At 42.2% G+C, this 14864-nt stretch overlaps 1 protein-coding gene across 1 annotated transcript; it reads left to right on the top strand.

Moving 5' to 3' along the window:
* The first annotated feature begins 829 nt into the window (after window positions 1-829).
* Window positions 830-14130, top strand: LOC129814957 (hyaluronidase-2-like). Its single transcript, XM_055868138.1, has 4 exons — window positions 830-2360; window positions 2851-3832; window positions 4913-5002; window positions 6045-14130. Exons 2-4 carry the CDS (start codon window positions 2897-2899, stop codon window positions 6435-6437), a joined length of 1419 nt encoding a protein of 472 aa, XP_055724113.1. The 5' UTR covers window positions 830-2360; window positions 2851-2896; the 3' UTR covers window positions 6438-14130.
* The last annotated feature ends 734 nt before the right edge of the window (window positions 14131-14864 follow it).

Genomic DNA, 14864 nt, shown 5'->3' with positions numbered 1-14864 from the left:
ACATTGTTATCGTTTCCTAGTGGTGCCTGAAGGTTAATGATGTAATGTCCAAGATATATGGGTCAAAGGGAAGCACACAAGATGGAGGGAAACCACACATCTCTTCCCTCACTCTGGCTGAATCACCCAATTTCGCTCAGCCCTCGATTTGCACGTGTCTCGAAGCTGGGGGAGTGAAAATTATTGACGGTGTAGGGAGCTAATTAGACCCACAACCACTTCGACCAAGGCTGCAGGAGTCAGAGCGAAGTGCTATCCCAACACGCACTGCGATATGTTTGGAATTTGCACAATTTCATACAAAAGAATGGAGAGCATGCCTAATTATATGACACGTGCATTTGTTTATGTCTGATGTCGAGACTTGACAAATGTAACATGAAATACCTCCCAAATTAAATGTTTAACAGTTACTGGGGTATATATATTGTAAAACGACAGTGGGATTTGTTCGTTTGAATTACATGCTCGTTTTATTATTTAAAGGTTGCAAAAATTCTAATAGTTCCCCTAATTTCATTTTGTGGTAGAGAATCAGTGTACCATCTAAACCGATGTGAAATATATTTTCAATAACCAAAAATATTGTATTTTTAGCTGTCTGAAGCTGGTGTAAAAAACTAAAGTGGAAGACGCAAAAACGAAACGTAACAATGGGAAGCATAGAAATTGCGCACATTGAATAGATCTACCACTTCTTAGATTGCTTTCAATGAGAATTACAGATCTATAAATCACATAACTCACACATTGCAGTTTTAAAAGTGGAACATGAATTGCATCATTCATTTCAGGAGTGTGTCCCAAAGTTGATGGGCTTATTGATCCCATCTCCACTCTAGAAGTCACCTTCGGAATTTTGTCAGCAACATGTATAACGGAGGGCTCTCCGAGTGATTTGGCAGGGGCGAGGTGGTGGCTTGGAATTCACAATCTCTGTCTCATTCAGACACACGCAGGTGAGTCAGTAGAGCTCGGAGAACGAACAGCAGAACAGAGTCAACTGAGTGACCCTCACAGGATGAGGCCTCACTTCCAGGGATTTTTGTGTATTATGTGCTCTCAGATCCTCCACGTCACATGCACCCTTTAGGCTTATGTTTTGTTGGCCTTTGCTTCTAACTATTCATTTCAAAGCTTTCAACTACAGCATGCTCTGAATCTATCCATGACGTTGGCAACATGACAACATGTGGTACTTGTTTGGGTCATTGTGCCAGTGCCAATGGCTGCCATCATGTACCTTGAGCAGTGAAGTCTGCATGCCAGATGCCTTTGTCTGGACAAAGTTGAAATGCTACTGGTCCTAGATATACCATGCTTACATTGAGTTAAACTATAGGCTATTTGTTAACACTTGACATTATGGTGGAGCCTACTTAAAATGATTTATAAAGGGGTTTCAACTGTTCATTATTAGTCTATAGATAGTTTATAAATATCTATTCAACAGTTATATGCCTAACACATTGGTTGAAATGTTGTGCTTGTCATTTAACTGCTTTAAAAAAAAATCGTAATAATCTGAACTACAGAAGACAAGACAACGTTCATTTATACTGTTTTTTCTTTTCTTTTTAGGATGGGCATGTCATGGCATGCTCATGTCGATAGGCAGACCCCCGCACCTCTCTGATTCAGAGGGGTTGGGTTAATTGCGGAAGACACGTTTCAGTTGAATGCATTCAGTTGTACAACTGACTAGGTATCCCCTTTCATTTCCCAGTATGTATGTTGCCCCTATGCTGTCAGCGGCTCCTACATCTAGATATTGCGACATTCATCTGTTTTCAATGACTAGTAGCAAACTTTTTGGACGGACTCATTCTAAGTGTATAACTGACAAATTAAACAAACTACTGCATATTCAGTTAAAACAGAAAATAAACAACATTTTAAATATTTAGTCTATAGCCGAAGATTCATACAATAATTTAGGTGTAATACAATATTGAGAACCACTTTGACGCGCCTACAAGGTACAGTTTATTTCGCCACTCCCCCCTTTTTTATGTTGAATGGAACATCCTGAAGTAGTCCCGACTCGCACTAGGGAGGATTTTTTTTTATAATTAACCCACTAGGGTAGGAATAGGCGTTGGGTGCAACTGAACTGACACCAGTACAGGGGGTACGGTACATTCACTGTCGGTTCAAGTTGTAAAGTACAGTAATAATACATTCCAGTGACAAATGAAGTACCCGTGTTTTTACCTATTGTTGCAGGGATCACTTAACCAGGTAGTTATTGGGAGAAGTTTGTTTCAATCACCTTTCTCCATCTTGAAAGACAAACGTGGCTTAATTGGAATATAGGGGTTTCTAGTATTTGGGTATGCTTCCTCATTCTGCTGTACAAGGTAAGATATGTTTTTATATTTCCTTTTCCACGAATGAAAACTTACTCATGGGCAAAAGGTGGGTGTTATACACACACACACATCAAACGTGCCAACACAAGCTTCTACTGCTTCAAGTATACTGCTGCTAAAACTGTTTCCCCACTAAACTCATTACTTTCAGTAGCCTATAACTTGAACTCAATATTAAGTTGATCATCTTCATGAGAAGTGGTATTGTTTCTAGGGTTGTCATATAGAGTAGGATGCTTGATCTTAATGCATTTTTCATAGAGGCTTTCATGCTGGATAGAATGAATTAAACCAGCTGAACTGTTCATAAACCTATTGTATGTCTGGAACCTGTTTGGTGAAAGTGAGCCCACCCTATATTGACACTTTTCTGGTCATAGAGGTGTAGTACCAGAGTATATAAAGTTACTGTCATATCTGAATCTATTGATTAGAAATCAAAATATTCATGGTGATGTTCGCTCAATTCTCTTTCCAGGACAGGAGAGCAGAGTGTAAAAATACATTAATTCACCACAAAAGTCATGTTGTCCTGGACTGTACTGCCTGATTGGAAAGTATTGCTGTTGGTGACTCTTCAATGGGACTACCTCTGTGCTGAGGAACTGAAGCCCACGAGATGGCCACTGTATCTCCAAAAGCCTCTGGTCATGGCCTGGAATGCTCCGACAGAAGACTGCAGCCCACGGCACGGTATTCACTTTCAGCTGGAGCAGTTCCAGATTGTGGCGTCGCCCAGCAAGGGCTTTGTCCGCCAAAACCTCACCATCTTTTACAAGGACCGCTTGGGGTTGTACCCCTATTATAATGAGCATGATGGTACTGTCATGAACGGTGGGCTCCCGCAGGTTGCCAGTCTCACTCAGCACCTGGAGAAGATGCCGGAGGGTATTCAGTATTACATACGCGAAGCAGGGGCCAAGGGGCTGGCAGTTATTGACTGGGAGGAGTGGAGACCACTGTGGATCCGCAACTGGGACGTCAAGAATGTGTACCGCAACCAGTCAAGGCAGCTGGTGGCCCAGAAGAACCCAGCCTGGCCCGCAGAGCGTGTGGCTAAGGTGGCCCAGCAGGAGTTTGAGATGTCAGCCCGGAAGTTCATGCTGGAGACCCTGAGGCTGGCCAAGAGCCTGCGGCCCAACCAGCTGTGGGGGTTCTACTTGTTCCCAGACTGCTACAACCACGACTACAAGAACACTCTGGAGAACTACACGGGCCGCTGCCCTGACGTGGAGGTGGCCCGGAATGAAATGCTCAAATGGCTGTGGACTGAGAGCACAGCCCTCTTCCCTTCGGTCTACATGGGCACGGTGCTGCGCTCTTCGACCTCGGGGCGCCAGTTTGTCCGGAACCGGGTGAAGGAGGGGATGCGTCTGGCGTCAGGGGGAGACGGGCTGGCACGTCCTGTCTTTGTGTACGCCCGGCCCACCTATGCCAACGTACTGGAGCTGCTGACAGAGGTGAAGGGACATTTCTCTGACCGTCACATAGTACTAACCAGGAGAACTTATAGACCATTTGACAGTGGTGTAAAGTACTAAAGTGAAAATACTTTAAAGTACTACTTAAGTCGTTTTTTGAGGTATCTGTACTTTACCTTACTATTTACATTTTGACAACTTCTACTTTTACTTCACTACATTCCTGAAGAAAATATTGTACTTTTTACTCCATACATTTTATCTGACAACCCAAAGTACAGGAAAATTGTGAAGTTCATGCACTTACCAAGAGAACACGTGGTCATCCCTACTGCCTATGGTCATGCGGAATCACTAAACACAAATACATCTTTTGTAAACAATGTGTGACTATTGGAGTGTGCTTCTGGCTATCCGTCCATTTTTAAAACAAGAAAATGGTGCAAAGAAATCTGGGAGTTGTAAGAATAATTGATGTGAAAGATATCTAGACTATAAACCTACCCTAATACAATCTTCATCAAGATGTGAATGATGATTTCAATTCACTTAATGTTTTGAGATTTCTATGAATTATTTCTAGGAGAATAATGCTCTATATCAGAGTGCAATAATCTCTGTTTAATCAATGGGTGTGTTTTATAACCACTCTTTTTTTCTGTCTCTGTGTGTGTGTGTGTTTGTGTGTGCTGTGTTGATAGACCCTGATTCACAGATCAAGTTCAATCTCTCTACCCATGACCATGACCCTCTGTCCTTATCTGTGGCTGCAGCCCTTTCCTGCTCTAATCAGCACATACCCCAAATACTCCCTCTCTTTTGTGTGTATATGTGTGAGCAGGATGGGTGTTGGTCATGTTACCCGCTAACACCCCATAGTGCATTTCCTTACGAGGGCGTGAGCAGATAAGAGGTGGTCACATACACAAAGTCTATATAGTCCAGTGCCCCCCCCCCCTCCCACTCACACACAACAATTGAACAACACTGAACAATTCTACATGGTGTCATTTTGGTTGTATTTTCATTGTCCGATTTGTGCTGACTGTGCACTCTGTGTGCTTTGTGATGAATCTGTACGTCTTCTTTGGTCAAGATTTTGAATGATTCTCCCTGCAGACGGACCTGGTCTCCACCATCGGGGAGAGTGTGGCTCTTGGGGCCGCAGGCATCATCCTCTGGGGAGACCACGCTTATGCCAGCAGCAAGGCAAGTGTCCGCGCAATTACACAAGTCTCATGAAATCACAACAAATCACATGTGATCACTGAATGACCAACTCACAGGACCTCACTGCACGTCACGGAGTCATAGTCAGTCACACTCATTCATTCACTTGATTATCAGTTGTGTTTTTGTAGCAGCCCCTCTTCATATCCCATTTGTTATTATGATTTGAAAGTGTTTGTAGTGGATCTTAAGCTTAATTTAAACTGAGGAGACGCAGGAATTACATTGATGTAAATCTACCTTTAAAGAGCAACTGCCCCAAAAAAACGACTTCTCATTTAGAAAACAGCCTATGTGGCATCGATATGAGTCAGAAACATTTATTCCACTGTCAAAATTGACTACAAAGGGTAAATAGGACAATTTTGGTCATAAAGTCAGTCTCGTCCAAAACAGTTTTGTGGGACTTGTGGTCATGACTGCATCACAACGTAAATTAAGTTTGGGTTTGTTTCAATCCTGCCCACAGCTGGTGGTACATAAGTAATCATCAATTTGGATTGCAGCTGCATGCGACCCGATCGTAATGCCTGTGGTGAATTTGGGTTGACTTTGGATATCCCTATGGGGCTAGTTAGGAACCATTGGTAAATTACACAATTTACATGGGACAATATGTAAAAATTCCAGTAGGTCCAGAACCTCAAAACAACTATAAATTGTAGAAATTCATATTCAAATATTGAAAGCATTTCATGAGAAAACTAAAAGGTGTGCAACATGAAAATATTGTCTCATTTATATTGTCTCAAATATTGTCCCTAGCTAGCTCCGGAGATAGGCTATCCAAAGTCAAACCATAATTGCCACGGTTGCACACCAGCTGGCTGAAGTTAATTGGCTAAATAATTGGGCTAACTCTTCCCACCTGCGAACACACACAAGAGACACCCACATCAAACCACACCTCGAAACCAACTCACGTTTGAATTCAGTCATTTCTTAATGAACTAAATCTGAAACGAGACCAAAACAGGAAGTTCAGCCACCCTTTAAACTCTGTGTGTGTGTGTCCCTCCAGGCCAGTTGCTCTAGTCTGAATGAGTACCTGCGGGGTCCGCTGGGCCGGTACCTGCTCAACGTTACCACGGCAGCAGAGCTATGCAGCCAGACGCTGTGCGATTCCCTTGGACGCTGCTTGCGTAAACACCCTGACACTGATGCCTACCTGCACCTCAGCACCCGCACCCACAGAATAGAGGCCCTGGAAAATGGAAAACTCAAGGTTCAAGGTCAGCTTGGGGAAGACGACATATTGGGTTTTCAGAGGGAGTTCCAGTGCCAGTGCTATAGTGGCTACCTGGGAGAGGGCTGTGGCCAGAGAGACCCCCAACAACAACGAGGCATCGCAGCTCCAATCATGGCATCATGGGTGCACTGTTTGCTCCTGCTACTCATCACACTCCTGCTCTGAGTGCAAACAGTACATACACAGGCATACAGCTACTTTCAAATAATTGAACGTGTACTGGTATACACATGACATTATCTACACACATGCGCAAACATTATATAAATACACTTTGGGGCAAATGTATTTACTGTGGTCCAGATTGCTGTAAGGTTGGTGGATCTATGTGGAACTGAGTTATGTGGTTGTTTGTGGAGGGCTCGCTGGAAATAACTTTGTTTACATTGATCTCTTTCTCAGTCTCCTTCCCACAATTTCTCTCTCTCAACCCTTCCCCCCTCTTTCAAGGTGTCATTTTCTCATGATCCCAAAGTTTATGTTTTTGTGTGGAAATGTGTGTTGTTTTCAAGATGTGCTTCTGATGTATGTACGGTTTTGTGTTATGTGTGAGCCAAAATGGGGCCGATGCACTTGATTCTTGGAATAGCACAAAATAGTTCTTATTGCCTGACCTCTGACAATTTTATCTTTAGGTTTCAATATTTATAGTAATGTATTTTCACGTTTTTAAAAAGCTTTTGTTATTTTATGGCAAAAACAAGACTACTATTTTCGTTCCAAAATTGTGCGTCTCTCTTACTGTGTACAATGTTTCAATCACTCAAAATTAATCAAAGCTGTAATTAAGTGATACTGCCAGAGAAGCCGGTGTTTGGAGGATATATTGGCACAGGTGTTGTTTCATCAAGGGCCTGCAAACCGTGCCAATATATCCTCCAAACACCAGCTTCGAGCACATTATCACTTTTATACAACGGGTTACCAACATATTCAAATAATGATTGACATATTTTAATTAAAAACGTTATTTAGATAAATTTATTCATACTATTTCATCCTTCCACGAGATATAGTCCCGACACAAATCTATGGTTGCTTCCCAAGCCGCCTGGTCGTTCGTTCTTTCTGGCATCATTCTTATCCCTTGCTTGCCAGCTAGCCAACTTTGGCTAACAGTCACATCAAACAGTGTAGCCAGAATATCAGCAAAGTGGCTGCATTTACGTTTGTTAAAGCTGTTTTCTAATGATTGTTGGGGGGATACATCCATAGCAAAGAACTAATTATGTGCGATTTCGCCTGGCATAGGACATTTGCTCTCTCACCAGGCCACTGTTCAGAAGAGATAGCCAACTACACAGTTAACACAATCACGATAAACTGAAGCTGGAATGACAGCAAACTAGCTGTATTTCCTGGTTTTCTATTGACATTTCTTTGTATATATCCATAAAAATGATGCTGATTCATGATTTCGACTGGCTGAGAAAAGCTGCCAGCCTGTCTCGTCCCAACTATCTACACGTTAATTACCATAGGACAGCTGGAGATCGAATTTCAATAATGTCGCAAATGTCGGAGACTGACAGCAAGTTTACTACAAATCTCTGTTGTTGAAAACCAAATGCTAGTGTGAAGGAAATGGGAGATAATGTGTAGATGTAGACCTAGTATGTAAATTGCCTGGCTGATTTGATGAGACAGTGGTTTGCGCAGTGAGATGGAACAACGAGACATTTCAACATCATAGATTTAACCAGTGGTAACTTGTCGAATAGACACCGGCTGGAATGTGGTTTTAACCAATCAGCATCCAGGATTAGACCCATCGGTTGTATAACATCATCCAATACTATCACAGTACAGTGTCCACAAATGGATTTCTCAGTTTGATGATCACTTGTGTATCAGTGTTTGTATTAATTATACAATTATCTGTCTCTCCTCGGTTCCTGATCGATTCAACAATCGCAATGTACACATAGTGGCAGTGGGCCGAGAGTTTTGAGAGTGGCTGCTTTTAAGAGGTTTGTCTGGTACAAAATGTTTCTTAAGGACTACCCCTTCCCCCCTATAATTGTTGGGTGCTGCCAGCCAAAGGTTATTTCAAGTTTTCAGCAATACAAGTTTCCAGGAAGCAGACACATTACCTAACATTGTAGAAAGACGGTGCATCCTCATGGAACTCTCTCAGGGCAAATCTCCACAGATGTACAGTGCATTCGGGAACGTATTCAGACCCCTTGACTTTTTCCACATTTTGTTATGTTACAGCCTTATTCTAAAATGTATTAAATTGATGAAGAAAAAAAACTATCTACACACAATACCCCATAATGACAAAGCAAAAAGCAAAAAAAAATGAAATATCACATTTACATAAGTATTCAGACCCTTTACTCAGTACTTTGTTGAAGCACCTTTGGCAGTGATTACAGCCTCACGCCTTCTTGGGTATGACGCTAAGTTTGGCACACCTGTATTTGGGGAGTTTCTCCCATTCTTCTCTGCAGATCCTCTCAAGCGCTGTCGGGTTGGATGGGGAGCGTTGCTGCACAGCTATTTTCAGGTCTCCCCAGAGATGTTCGATCGGATTCAAGTCCGGACTCTGGCTGGGCCACTCTAGGACATTCAGAGACTTGTCCCAAAGTCACTCATGCGTTGTCTTGGCTGTGTACTTAAAGTCATTGTTCTTTTAGAAGGTGAACCTTCTCCCCAGTCTGAGGTCTTGAGTGCTCTGGAGCAGGTTTTCATCATGGATCTCTCTGTACTTTGCTCCGTTCATCTTTCCCCCGATCCTGACTAGTCTCCCAGTTGCTGCTGCTGAAAAACATCACCACAGCATGATGATGCCACCACCATGCTTCACAATAGGGATGGTGTCAGGTTTCCTCTAGACGTAACGATTGGCATTCAGGCCAAAGAGTTCAATCTTGGTTTCATCAGACCAGAGAATCTTGTTTCTCAGGGTCTGAGAGTCCTTTAGGTGACTTTTGGAAAACTCCAAGTGGGCTGTCGTGTGCCTTTTACTGAGGAGTGGCATCCATCTGGGCATAAAGGCCTGATTGGTGGAGAGCTGCAGAGATGGTTGTCCTTCTGGAAGGTTCTCCCATCTCCACAGAGGAAGCTCTGGAGCTCTGCAGCGTGACCATCGGGTTCTTGGTCATCTCCCCTGCTCAGTTTGGCCGGGCGGCCAGCTCTAGGAAGAGTCTTGGTGGTTCCAAACTTCTTCCTTATAAGAATGATGGAGGTCACTGTGTTCTTAGAGACCTTCGATGCTGCAGAAAGTTTTTGGTACCCTTCCCCAGATCTGTGCCTCCACACAATCCTGTCTCGGAGCTCTACGGACAATTCCTTCGACCTCATGGCTTGGTTTTTGCTCTGAAATGTACTGTCAACTGTAGGGAACTTAGATAGACAGGTATGTGCCTTTCCAAATCATGTCGTCAATTGAATTTACCACAGGTGGCCTCCAGTTGTAGAAACATTTGAAGGATGATCAATGGAAAGAGGATGCACCTGAATTCAATTGAAGGTATTTTTTTTTTTTTTTTGTAATAAATAAAAAACAGTTTTTGCTTTGTCATAATGGGGTATTGTGTGTATTGATGAGAATTATACTTTTTTAAATCAATTTAAGAATAAGGCTGTAACATATCAAACTGTGGAAAAGTCAAGGGGTCTGAATACTTTCCGAATGCACTGTATTTATCTTTTGAAAAACTGTTTTGAGTTTTTACATCCAAATTGGTGGGCTATAGGCTTTGGGGTCAAATAAAACTTTAATGGCCCTCCTTTCCATAATTATAGGTTGCCTTGAGGCAAAATGATTTGTGATCCTTTGAAGTCTACAGCAATAGTTCCTAAGTGTTGTATGTGTTCAGACACATTGCAGATAGCCAGGTCTGCTTAAAAGTAAATTCACGGCTGCAGCCTGCATATTTTAATTATCTAATTAATGAATTTATTCTAGAAAGTATAGACCCATTCTGAGAGGAATAGTTTGTAGTAATTTATATAATACACAGCGCCTCCCCTCATTTACACTAGGTAACTAGGCTACAGGAAACTTTGCTTTCCTAGGCTTGACATTTCACACTAGCCATTTGATTCGCAAAGGTGATTCCGAGATACGTTTGTCGTCCTCTTTTTGAGGAGCACACTCAAAGTCCTATGACTTCACAAAAAAAAAAAAAAGTAGAGTAGTAAAGAACCTATCCAGAATCAGGAACATTATGTTCTGACAATGTCAATTTGCCAAAATACTATATTACATTTTGTGTTCTCTTTTTCTGAAGGTATAAAGTGCATTTTACCTGGGGGGCACTTCTTCTATGCGTGATTGTGGCCAGTATTGTTCTTGGCAGGGAGCATGAAGCAGAAGCACTCCCCACACTGGCCCAGGTGCCCTTCCTCACTGTGTGGAATGCGCCTACAGCCCAGTGTAAGACCCGCTATGGGCAGTGGACCTGGACCTGTGAGTGTTCAGCATAGTGAAGAATTAGAACCGGAGCTTCATGGGGGACAACATCACCTTCTTCTACAAGACTAAACTGGATACAACCAAGCAGAGGCAGTTAACGGTGGGGTGCCACAGAATGCCAACCTGCTGGAGCATTTCAGGTCTGCCGCTGAGATCCTCCAGACCTACATGCCCGGCAGAGACTTCCAATGGCCCAGGAGAGGCCCAAAGGGATGCGGCTATTTTATGGTTTCCCCTCCTGTGATAACGACTACAAAAACACAACAGATAACTACACAGTGGAGTGTCCCCAGATAGAGTTGAGGAGGAACGATGCTCTGTTCTGGCTGTGGAACGTCTCCTCTACCCAGATTTCTACCAGGATATTCTAACTTCTATGGTTCCATGACATCTGACCACATGACCAGGTACAGGCAACACCTGACAGAATGGCATCACATAGACCCAGCAGGATACATAAAAAGAGACTGCCAATATCTTGATGATTTGCATGATTTGCTGATTATTTATGTGCACCCTCCCACCTCCATAGCACGGAGTCCCCTAACCCAGCTGACGCGGAGAGCCCCTGCTGTTAGGTAAGGATGGTGCGTGCTATGTAAGACATACTACAGTTGAAGTCAGAAGTTTACATACACCTTAGCCAAATGCGTTTAAACTCAGTTTTTAACAATTCCTGACATTTAATCCTAGTAAAAATTCCCTGTCTTAGGTCAGTTAGGATCACCACTTTATTTTAAGAATGTGAAATGTCAGAAGTAGAGAGAATGATTTATTTCAGCTTTTATTTCTTTCATCACATTCCCAGTGGGTCAGAAGTTTACATACACTCAATTAGTATTTGGTAGCATTGCCTTTAAATTGTTTAACTTGGGTCAAACGTTTCGGGTAGCCTTCCACAAGCTTCCCACAATAAGTGGGGTGAATTTTGGCCCATTCCTCCAGACAGAGCTGGTGTAACTGAGTCAGGTTTGTAGGCCTCCTTGCTCGCACACGCTTTTTCAGTTCTGCCCACAAATGTTCTATGGGATTGAGGTCAGAGCCACTCCAATGCCTTGACTTTGTTGTCCTTAAGCCATTTTGCCACAACTTTGGAAGTATGCTTGAGGTCATTGTCCATTTGGAAGACCCATTTGCGACCAAGCTTTAAGTTCCTGACTGATGTCTTGAGATGTTGCTTCAATATATCCACATCATTTTCCTACCTCATGATGCCATCTATTTTGTGAAGTGTACCAGTCCCTCCTGCAGCAAAGCACCGCTACAACATGATGCTGCCACCCCTGTGCTTCATGGTTGGGATGGTGTTTTTCGGCTTGCAAGCCTCCCCCTTTTTCCTCCTAACATAACGATGGTCATTATAGCCAAACAGTTCTATGTTTGTTTCATCAGACCAGAGGACATTTCTCCAAAAGGTACGATCTTTGTTCCCATGTGCAGTTGCAAACCGTAGTCTGGCTTTTTTTATGGCGGTTTTGGAGCAGTGGCTTCTTCCTTGCTGAGCGGCCCTTCAGGTTAAGTTGATATTGGACTCGTTTTACTGTGGATATAGATACTTCCGTACCTGTGTCCTCCGGGGGGGATAATAGTACTTACTATTATAACTTGGACAAATGGTCATGAGATATTATTATATGATATTATGAACAGTTTATTTGTATATCATTGTGAAAGCCAGAAATAATTCACAGTTGACCTTGACATTTAACCCAATGAGTCCGCTGTGTTTGAGCTACAGACTTCTGAGTTTAACCATTGGATGAATCTATTTCTTCTGCACCGTTAGTCTGTGTGATTAACGGGGGCTGAGCTAGAGCAGTGTTTGTGAGACAAGGGCGCATTCCCAAAGGTGCCCGGGCCGGGTCTTTTTACAAAAACGTCTGTGAACTCCGAATGGTTTGAAACAGTTAAAAGCTATCACGAACACGCACAGGTAACATGGTTTGCTCTATGACACTCACAAGCTACACAAGAGTCGATAGAAGGTAAGGGGTTCTTCTACATAGAATATCATAGGAAATCCCAGGACATAGTGTCTATAATACTGTAAAAAGCTCACAGCAAATTCCACACAGTTGACACTGACTAGTTGGGTATTGATTTCCCCCTGTGCAAACCATTTCTATCCTTACAGCATTCGTATCCATTTATTTGTATCCATTTTTTTTTTTGCTGCTGCTGCAGACTTTTGTCAATAAAACTCATGAATGCAAATGTTTATGTCAAATTGTTTGGTGTTCTACTTGTAGCCCAGGTTGTCTTGAAAGTAAAATGGTAAAACACTTCATTGTGAGGCTAAATATAAGGGCTGTTTATTCAGATAGATGAAAGCCAGGTCAATGAAAATAAAAATGTTGCTGGAGTCTATGGACTGATAGCATAAGCAACACGACTGTTTAGAAAATAGTTTCCAGCCATTTTACAAAAGTAGATATGTCATTTTGTTAAATTACAGCTTTTGACCTGGGATTATTCATACTGGTTTCAAACATTTCACAGAAAATCAGTGTATAAGCTTAAAATAATGCTTCATTTCGGGGCTTTAAGTTGTTAAGCCTATTAGAACTAAGGAGAGCCACACCAACTGGAGAAGTGACTGCCAATTTCAGCTGTTAGCTAATGGCAAAGTGATTGTTGAGTGCCACAATTATACTCAGCAATTTACCAGAGCCCTGTGAGTGTCTACAGTACGTGACTCAAATGTGATGCAATGTACTCATGATTGATACTCTATGGGTGAATGTATTGTCTACCAGATACTTTAACCTCATTGTTGATGTTTTTTATGTTAAATAAAAGATGTATGCATATTTTCAGTGAACTGCCACATCTGCTGAGCCGCAGGAAGTAGGGGTGCTGCAGCACTTCCTGATAAATCGAAAAAAATATATATGCAGTACCAGTCAAAAGTTTGGACACCAGTAACAGACACATCTCAACATCAACCGTTCAGAGGAGACTGCGGGAATCAGGCCTTCATGATTGCCTTGCTGCAAAGAAACCACTACTAAGAGCCCTTACACAGCCGGAAGGTGTGTTGGGTCATTGTCCTGTTGAAAAACAAATGATAGTCCCACTAAGCGCAAACCAGATGGGATGACTGTGTCACCTGCAAAGTTCCCCCACACCATCACACCTCCTCCTCCATGCTTCACGGTGGGAACCACACATGCAGAGATCATCCGTTCACCTACTCTGCGTCTCACAAAGACACAGCGGTTGGAACCAAAAATCTCCAATTTGGACTCATCAGACCAAAGGACACATTTCCACTGGTCTAATGTCCATTGCCCATGTTTCTTGGCCCAAGCAAGTCTCTTCTTCTTATTGTTGTCCTTTAGTAGTGGTTTCTTTGCAGCAATTTGATCGTCAAGGCCTGATTCACACAGTCTCCTCTGCAATTTCTGAGTCTGGTAACTCAAATGAACTTATCCTATGCAGCAGAGGTAACTCTGGGTCTTCCACTCCTGTGGCGGTCCTCATGAGAGCCAGTTTCATCACTGCACTTGAATAAACTTTCAAAGTTCTTGAAATGTTCCTTATTGACTGACCTTCATGTCTTAAAGTAATAATGGATTGTCGTTTCTCTTTGCTTATTTGAGCTGTTCTTGCCATAATATGGACTTGGCCTTCTGTATACCCCCCCTACCTTGTAACAACACAACTGATTGGCTCAAACGCATTAAGAAGGAAAGAAATTCCACAAATTAACTTTTAACAAGGCACACCTGTTAATTGAAATGCATTCCAGGTGACTACCTCATGAAGCTGGTTGAGAGAATGCCAAGAGTGTGCAAAGCTGTCATCAAGGCAAAGGGTGATTATTTGAAGAATCTCAAATATAAAATGTATTTTGATTTGTTTAACACTTTTTTGGTCACTACATGATTCCATATGTGTTATTTCATAGTTTTCATATGTCTTCACTATTATTCTACAATGTAGAAAATAGTAAAAATGAAGAAAAACCCTTGAATGAGTAGGTGTTCTAAAACTTTTGACCGGCAGTGTATTTGAACAAATAAACCAAATTTGTTTTATTTTTTAATTTACAAACTAGGAAATGTATTACTCATGTATGAGCGAAGAAAAATACTCCTCAGCACCCCAATCCTCCCCCTTCCCACACCCAGTGCACCCCCAAATCAAAACATCTTCTCGTGGTA

The sequence above is a fragment of the Salvelinus fontinalis genome, chromosome 18 (assembly GCF_029448725.1).
Source record: "Salvelinus fontinalis isolate EN_2023a chromosome 18, ASM2944872v1, whole genome shotgun sequence".
NCBI classification, from domain to species: domain Eukaryota; kingdom Metazoa; phylum Chordata; class Actinopteri; order Salmoniformes; family Salmonidae; genus Salvelinus; species Salvelinus fontinalis.
Note: the sequence above shows the minus strand (reverse complement) of the source record. Positions and strands in the feature narration are given on the sequence as shown.